The sequence below is a fragment of the Ictidomys tridecemlineatus genome, chromosome 11 (genome assembly GCF_052094955.1).
Source record: "Ictidomys tridecemlineatus isolate mIctTri1 chromosome 11, mIctTri1.hap1, whole genome shotgun sequence".
NCBI lineage: Eukaryota > Metazoa > Chordata > Mammalia > Rodentia > Sciuridae > Ictidomys > Ictidomys tridecemlineatus.
In genome coordinates, this window is record NC_135487.1 from 108,514,042 (window position 1) to 108,522,105 (window position 8,064).

At 44.7% G+C, this 8,064-nt stretch overlaps 1 protein-coding gene across 2 annotated transcripts; it reads right to left on the reverse strand.

The window, feature by feature from the left end:
• Nucleotides 1–309: 309 nt before the first annotated feature.
• On the reverse strand, nt 310–6,492 carry Nhlh2 (nescient helix-loop-helix 2). 2 transcript variants are annotated; one of them, XM_005334916.4, is made up of 3 exons: nt 6,278–6,492; nt 5,553–5,879; nt 310–3,791 (listed from the first exon to the last, which is right to left on the reverse strand). In XM_005334916.4, the coding sequence occupies exon 3, from the start codon at nt 3,781–3,783 to the stop codon at nt 3,376–3,378; it is 408 nt and encodes a 135-aa protein (XP_005334973.1). In that variant the 5' UTR covers nt 3,784–3,791; nt 5,553–5,879; nt 6,278–6,492; the 3' UTR covers nt 310–3,375. The 2 variants fall into 2 exon arrangements, with proteins under 2 accessions (XP_005334973.1, XP_077883195.1); XM_078027069.1 differs by lacking the exons at nt 5,553–5,879; nt 6,278–6,492 and adding an exon at nt 4,202–5,485.
• Nucleotides 6,493–8,064: the final 1,572 nt, after the last annotated feature.

Below are 8,064 nucleotides of genomic sequence, written 5' to 3' on the forward strand. Positions count from 1 at the left end.
CCCCGCCTTTCCGTGCTTCATTTCTCCCCATAGCATTTATCTAAAATTAAATGGTTTATTTGTATGTCGTCAAAATGGAGTGTTCTCCAGAACAATACAGTTTTTCTACTTTCAGTATCTAGAACATCACCTGGCCCACCGTAGATCGTCAATAAATAATGTTTCGACTTAAGAGTAACTGATGTACCATCACCATTGTTCCAGAGAATTGTGGCTCTCTCACATAAGGTTGTCCAATCACTGAGTCCATGCTACCTTCAAGGGATAAATTGGTCACCCTCTGCTCCAGCAGAGTGTCACAGGTCCTCATTTCTCTCTGGAGGGTGCTCAGCGGCTTTGCATTTGAAATGACGTTGCAAAGATCCTCTCCTGGAATCCCCATGGATTGTGTAGCTGGGAAGGGAGGCTGCCCTCCATCCAACTCCAAAGGTAAGGGCAGGTGAGTTAACCGGTCCCTCTTAGATGTGAATGGGAGGACTGTGTTGGTCGGTCAAAAATGAGGCACATCACTCAGCAAAAGATGGCGCTCTCGGAAGGCTTCCAGAGGTTAGATGTTGACCTTACTTCGCTGGCATAAGAACGGCGACACATTTTATGTTACTTAGTAGAGGTGCTATGAGGACTGAGAGTAGTTGTCTCTCTCACTGCCTAGACGTGAGTACACCTACAGCCACTCAGTGTCCTAGACGGCATGTTCTTTGTAGGTCAGACAGTGGCCAGTCATACTGTGGTGCCAAAACCTTGTCTAGATTCCAAAGTCTGGTGCTGCTCTCCTCCATGTCCTGGGTAGGAAGTGCTTTCCTACTGAGCAACTCCATTAAAAGAACCAAATGAAGTCCCACGTTTTGGGAACTGTAAGTATGACTACCAGAAACCTGGGAGAAAAGTGAAAAATGTTCATAATCCTGCAGATGCTGGGTACATAAACCAAGCATCTCCATAATTGAATTTTGTATACCAAAACCAGGGGTTTGGTGTGATACAGACTCAGTTCATGTTGTTCTATGTATGTGTGTGCACCTACAGACGTCTAGTTTTTAAGATACTTACATATGCTACTTGTAGATGACTATTTCACGTTTTTATACGAGCTCTAGGCTTTTGTAAATGACATTCTTCCTGTCTCAAGATTGGTCCAGGTTTTGGTCTTGTTTTCTTTCCTTGTTTGCAGGTGTTATGTCCTAAATCTGTATACTGATTAAATGTTTGAGTATTACAAGAGTAATATATATATACCCCTGTTTTTAATAAGGGCCATGAGGGAGAGTTGTCACTGCATAACAGTGTAATAGCAGTTTTTCTCACCGCCATTTAAGTAGCTATGTGACTTAATGCAGGTCATTTCTAGAATCTGAGTTTCCCAACTCTGCCTCGAAGGGGTTGATTACTACATAAGATTGCTTAATAAGATAGTTACTTTTTTTTCTTTAAAGCAAAAGAATCTGTGATTCAAGTAATATTTTACATAAACATTATCCTGCTTTTCCTCACCGGGGGTAGCATGATCTATGTCATCTCTGTATGTGGGGTATGCACTTATAGAGTAATCCATGCCCAATTTTAGAAAAGCATCAAATACACAAATCTCAGTATATGAATATGTCTACATTAAGGATTTGTTTTTGTTTGACTTGTTCCTTTCTAAGGAATTGAATCCATTAAGATATTTCATGCCTAGCCAGCATGTTCATTAGTTTTAGACAGATGCTTAAAATAAAAGAGAGGACTTTATTTGATACCTTTATTTATATGCAAAACAGCGCACCATTCATGAGATATGAAAAACTCGTCAGATAGAAACCAGATTATATCTATTTTCACTACAAAATATTGCATTATATAAAGCAACAGAGACACAAAAAAACCCTGAAAAAGACTAAAATCTTTGGATAGCAGATGTGGTTTTTTTTTTTTTTTTCCTTGTCTCTAAAATACACTCCTCACTTTAAGAGTTTCACAGCTGAGAACATGAAACATTGTCAGGTTATAGACTTTTCTTTTTGGTTGTCACAGAGGAAAGTAGTTCTGATTTTATTTTTTTAGGAAAATAACTTAATTTCCTAAAATCATCCCACGCACAAACATCACACATACACACACACACACACACACACACACGCACAAAGAAGCTACTCTCCTTATAAACAGTTTGTAAAGTACTTTTCAGACATAAATACAGATAAGAAAAACAACACTTACTCTTTTAAAAAACTATAATAGTGAAGTGCTAGTGTTGCTGATCTCACAACAAAAGAACCTTTCAAGAACAAACATCTTAATATATAAAATATGTTTAGAAACAGGGAGAAGTGGGAAATTTCTTATACAAGTGCAATATAATTAGAGCAAAAGAAAGACCACAGTATAATCTCAACATACACATAAAAAGTTAGACATAATTATTCCACAGGAAAAAGTGTAAACACTTGACTATAAATAAATTGGCACAGAGTATCCAAAGTAAAATTATCACCACTCTGAAAAATAAATGTCTTGAAAAAAATACTCTACTCCTTCTAACATAAATAAAAATAGGTTGTCTTTTTCTAACTGCACCTATGGGTCCACATATTTAAGGTCACAAATAGATGTTTTTGGATATATAAAGGGGCACTTGGCCTGAAAAAGCAATCAGATATTAAATTTTCCATTTAAATATGGTTTATCCTGTCTACTTTAGTGGTCTATCTTGGGGTTAAAATCTCACCAAGCTCAAATCCTTCCACAGTGTATTTGTTCTCCATGTGTCTTTTTAACCTTACCAAATATTCAGGGTTTGTTTTATTTGAATTCTAATATAATCTGTCTTTTGACGACCAAACAGAAAGTTTGCTGTCCCACCTTCCTGTGCCTTAATCTCTGTATGGAATAAGTTCCCTCCTCTCTTTCTTGCCAGCATTTGGTGATTTGTCAATTAGAAATTCTAATTCCACACAATTTAAAGTTCTGAGCCTGTACTCTGAGCTTCTGCCCTCCTTCTTTCAAAACATGAAGATGTGTAGGAGATAAATATAGGAGAACTCAAAGTCTCCAGTGGGTTATAGCAATAACCCTTAAGGGGAGCCTACTACACGGAGGGAAGGCCCCAGGGCGGCTCATCTTGGGTGTCTCCAGAAGGTTCTTCTGGCCTGGAAAATACCCTTTGTGAGCCCCAGGGCTCTCCAGCCAACCCCACCTCCCAGCGAAGGAAACCTTCCCCTGTTGTCCCACTGACCAGAGAGAACAGGCTGTGTGTGAGCTTCTTCCTCGGTCCAAGTGTCTCCCGGAGGCCGTCCCGCTGGGCCGTCGCCACCTTTGCCGTGCCAGTGGCGGCCGCCCGGATCGGTCGCCTTTCGCGAACGCTGGGACAGGCGGCCTCCCGCGGCGCCCCCTGCCCTACACGTCCAGGACGTGGTTGAGATAGGAGATGTAGCAGATGGCCAGACGCAGGATCTCGATCTTGGACAGCTTCTTGTCCGGGGGCAGCGTGGGCAGCAGTTTGCGGAGCTCGGCGAAGGCCAGGTTGAAGGCTTCCACGCGGATGCGCTCGCGGGTGGCGTGGGCCGAACGGTACTTGGCCGTGGCCCGCCTGCGGCGGCGCTTCTCCTCCCGGCTCAGCTGCTGCGGGTGCGGGTAGAGTGCGGCACGGCTGCCGCCTTTGACATCGCCCTCGGCCTCCTCCACCGGCTCCAGGTCCGACACGCTGCCCAGCACCTTGGCGTCCGCGCCTCCCAGCGACTCCGGGTCCGAGTGCGCCGAGCTGGGGTGGTCCGAGTCGGCGGCTTGGTCCGGACTCAGCATCATTTTGGAGGCTGAAGGGGAGTTAGAAAATCAGTCAATAAAGGGAATCGGGGTCTTCTTTTGCTATAAAGGATGGAGGACGGAAGCCTGCCACGCCGGCCCTCCAGGCGGTCGCACATCCCGGGCCCCCTCCCCACAGCAGGCCCACGCGCAAGAGGGAGGACGCGCGGAAGCGCAGAGTAGCGGGTCGGAGGCGCAGGAGCTGGCGAGGTCTCTGCTTGGCCTAGGCCACATCCCGGACGGATACTTCTGCCCACAAGAGGCCAAGACTGGCCTGTGGCCCTGGGGCTGTGGAATGACCTCAGGCCTTGAGCGCGGTGGGGTTTTGTGCCTCCTCTGGCCTACCATCAACTGCGCTACATGGCCTCCCTCGCTTCATCCCCTTTCCAGATAAACGAATGATTCGAAACGATGAATACACCTAGGTTTTAATGGCACGGGGAAACGTGGTTGCTTCTCGTCCCGAGGGTCTGGAGCAGAGCAGCTGCAAAGCCGCCGCGCCGGAGGGCCTGGTGCTGCACGGGGGGCGCACTGCTCTGGGGTACCGGCTGCATGGGACCCCCCATCCCTGAGCTCAGGCTGATAGCAAGCTGCCCGGGGCTTCCTGGTAACCCTCACCCTTCTCCAAAATACTAAAGAAAAACGTGTAGGCTCTTTTCAAAAGAAAATTGACTCCTATGCCCTCGCACGCTCCGAGCGCACCATCTGTCATGCAGACAGCCACACACATCGGGGACCTAGGGACGCAGCGATGTGAGATAACACAATGCCCGGCAGTCTGCCGACCACCTCACGGGGAAAATGCTGGCGGTCACGTCGCTTTAGGAGGAGAGGCTGGAGAGGGATGGGGAAAGCCGGGGACTGTGGCGGGGCGGGCGGATAGAGCCGGGGCGTTGAGTGATACCCGGGCGCCAAGGGCATCTACGCGGCAAAGTTGGGCGCTCCCGGGACCGGTGATCCCCGACGCGCAACTGTCCACGGGAGGCCTGGCCAAGGCCCAGAGTCTGTGTTTAGCGGTCTTCTGGTGATGGCCTCCCTGAAAAGCCACCGAGGCCGGACCACTGGAGAAAGACCCCGGCCTGCGCGTCTTCTGGGAGGGGGCCCGCTCTGAACCGCTGGGCTTCGGGGAAATTTGGGCTTCAAGAAAGGGGCCAGCTGGAAAGGAAAGGCTCCCGCACCAGCTGCGTGCACAGCCCGCAGGTGACCGGAGGGGCAACCCGGCGGCGAACACTTGGTCCCCGCGTGTGCCTCCCAAGAGACTCTCCACGCGCAAGGAAACCGCGAATGCAAGATGTAGGAGGGCTTGCTCCTAGAGAAACAAAGCGGGGGATGTAGGATCTGCTCCCAGCACCGCGCTTGCCTCTGAGCGAATCCGGCTCCAAAACAGCTTTCGTTTCCATGCAAGGAAAACAGATCCTCTAAGGCGAAATAAAAACAAATGTTCCAGGTGAACTACATTTGAGTCCCTATGGGTTTTTTCTCGGCTACCTTTATAAGTAAAATAACTTGCATTTACACAGTCGGCTTGAAAGGGCAAAAATATTATCTGGCGAGCAATAGAAAATCACAATAAGCCACGACATAGTTGTAGTTCGCATAAAAAGTTCCTGGGTTCCCCTCAAAACATGTTAAATTCTCCTCCAGGCATATTTTAAATATTCATAAATATTATGTGGTGTATGCATTTTATTTCTTTGACTCCAGACTGAAATAAATGCAATATGAATGAACTTAGTTTTAAGCTGGAAAAAAAAAATGTAAAGGAGTCTTACCTTGCAAAAGCCCTTTCGATAATCTTTTCTCCAATCTTTTAGAGTTAAAATTCCAGGGAATAGCGAGGGGGGGATTTCCGGAAAATATTAAAAGCAGCAAATGTTTATTACATTCAAAAATGCAGGAGCAGTTGCCACCTCGCCGGTGCCCACATCAAGGAACGGTATCTCAGGATGTGGGTGACATGAATGATTGTTCACTTAGTTGACAGATCAAAAATGCCTTTTCCTTTTAATTGTTCTCAAACATTTTGAAAAACTCGTTGTTGATTTTTTTTTTAAAACGATGTGTTGAAAAGTCTCCTGCTTTTCTCCTCTTCTAGGGCTCTATAAATAACAAAAGAGATGCAGAGATAAACACAATCACATCAAAGGGTTGATTCCTCCACTTTCTAATAGCGGAATAATCAATAAGAAAGATGGTTAAGATAAGATTCTGCCCCTGAAGGATCCTTTCCTTCCCTTAATAGGGCTGAGCAGAAACTGGGAAGTGCAGGGCAGAGCTGAGATCTTGCTCAGAAGTGATTTTTTTTTTTCTAGATAAGGCTTTGTTCAGCTGATGTCTTCCCCAGTTCCCAGGAACACAATACTGTAACTCAGAGCTAAGGTTGCCTCTTCCTCCTCCCTCATTTACTTGTATGTTTTATAAAAAGGCACCTATTTTCCAGTTTCAAAGTCTTTCAAAGCTTGGTTACACCCACCGCCCCACCCCCTCCTCTCTTTACCTTGTAGCAAAATATATATAGTCAGTGGCTTGGAGATGCTTGGAGAAAGGTTGGTGAAAAGTGAACGTCTCCTGGAGTAACAGTGACAGAGAAGCAGAGAAAGACAGGAAGAGGGTGGAGAGCCAGAGCAAAGAGGCAGAGATGCATGTGTGGCTTCTTGGCTCTCCTGGTACCAATTGACTCAGCCTGGAGATGGTGGAAGAGATAAAGGCTTAAGAAGGGGGATGGAATTTTTTTTCCCCCTAAATTGATATTTAATGGGAAATCCTATTGGACAGAAACCTGGACATGAGTCACTTAATTGGACTTGACATCTGTCACAGTGTGGGAGTTTTCACAGCCCAAATATTTTAGCAGATCAGATTCCCACTGAATCTGTGCCATAAAATATAACAGTTGAAAGCAGTCCATGATAGAAACCGTAGCCTTTAAACAGAGTCTCTAGCCATAATCAGGGTATTTCTTATTTTCAGATTATCAGTGCAGTAGGTAAGTGCAATTAAAAATATCCTGACTATGGAAAAAAATTCTCTGGCATATGATAAACCCAGCATCTTTTCTTCATGTTTAGAGAAATATTTGTGCCCAACATGTGGAAATATATGTTATATCAGGTACTACAATTAACATGAAATATTCAGATATGCAATTAATATTTATTAAAGAGTATTTGCATTTTGAAAGACATTTTAACAAGGTTTGATTAAGCATATTGATATTTTTGAGAGATATCTTGCTATGAATCAAACATCGATAGATGAATTTTAAAATACATCTTAAAATAGAATAAATCATTGGTGGAACTAGGAACAGAATTTAAGTAGTCGGGGACCACTATATGAAACAATTCTACTTTCCTGATAGTGTTTGTTTTTCTCTTCATCCACTCATTCATTCAACTTAAATATGACATGCTACATGTGTAGATTATTGCACCTTATTCTTTCCCATCTTAACATGTGAATACATTTAGCAGTGTGGCAGTGCACTGGGCTAGGATGTAAACACTTACAAATCACCAGTGTATTTCAGTACATAATGCCTGTGCCTTGTACAACCCCATTGCCCTGAATTTATATGCTTTATAACGGATTCAAGTTATTTTGCCACTTAATAGAGATAATGTTGGTGACCATTAATTACATATTATTTGCTATCAATTACATTTTGTCAATTCCTCCATTGATCATGTATCATCTGTGCTCATTTTAGCTCTTTTGATTGGTTCATCTTAAAAGAAATAAGTATTATAGCCTTGATGTCCACATTCTTAATTCCTGGAGGAATTGTAGAGAGGAGTTTTCACTTTAACTCCTTTATCAGATTTGCCTTAAAAACAGATTTTATTAGCAGTGGGGAGGTCATTGAACAGCCTACCCCTGAGAATGACCCTCTGGGGTCCTCATGGCTGCCACAGCACTATTTGCCTTTGCTGACACATTTCCTTCTCTGGGGGATACCTGGACCAGAATGAGGCTGGAATAGGGGCACTGACACAGTTCAGCCTTGCCTTTCCGCTCAGCCCTAGCACAGGAGTGTATTTAAGATATCCCCAGGACTTCTCAGTGGAGACAGAAGGCAGCCTCATGTGGGTAGCAATGGAAACAGGTAAGTGGATAAACTCCCCAAGGGAGTGAAGATGAAGATAGAAAGGAAATTTCCCAGTCTGGTTAGGAGCAGCCAACACTAAGCATTTCCTTAAAACCAGAAATGTGCACACAGATGCACACCCATAGATGCCTGTACCTCCTCACCCCCAGTACTCCTACAAGTTTGCTGGCTCTATT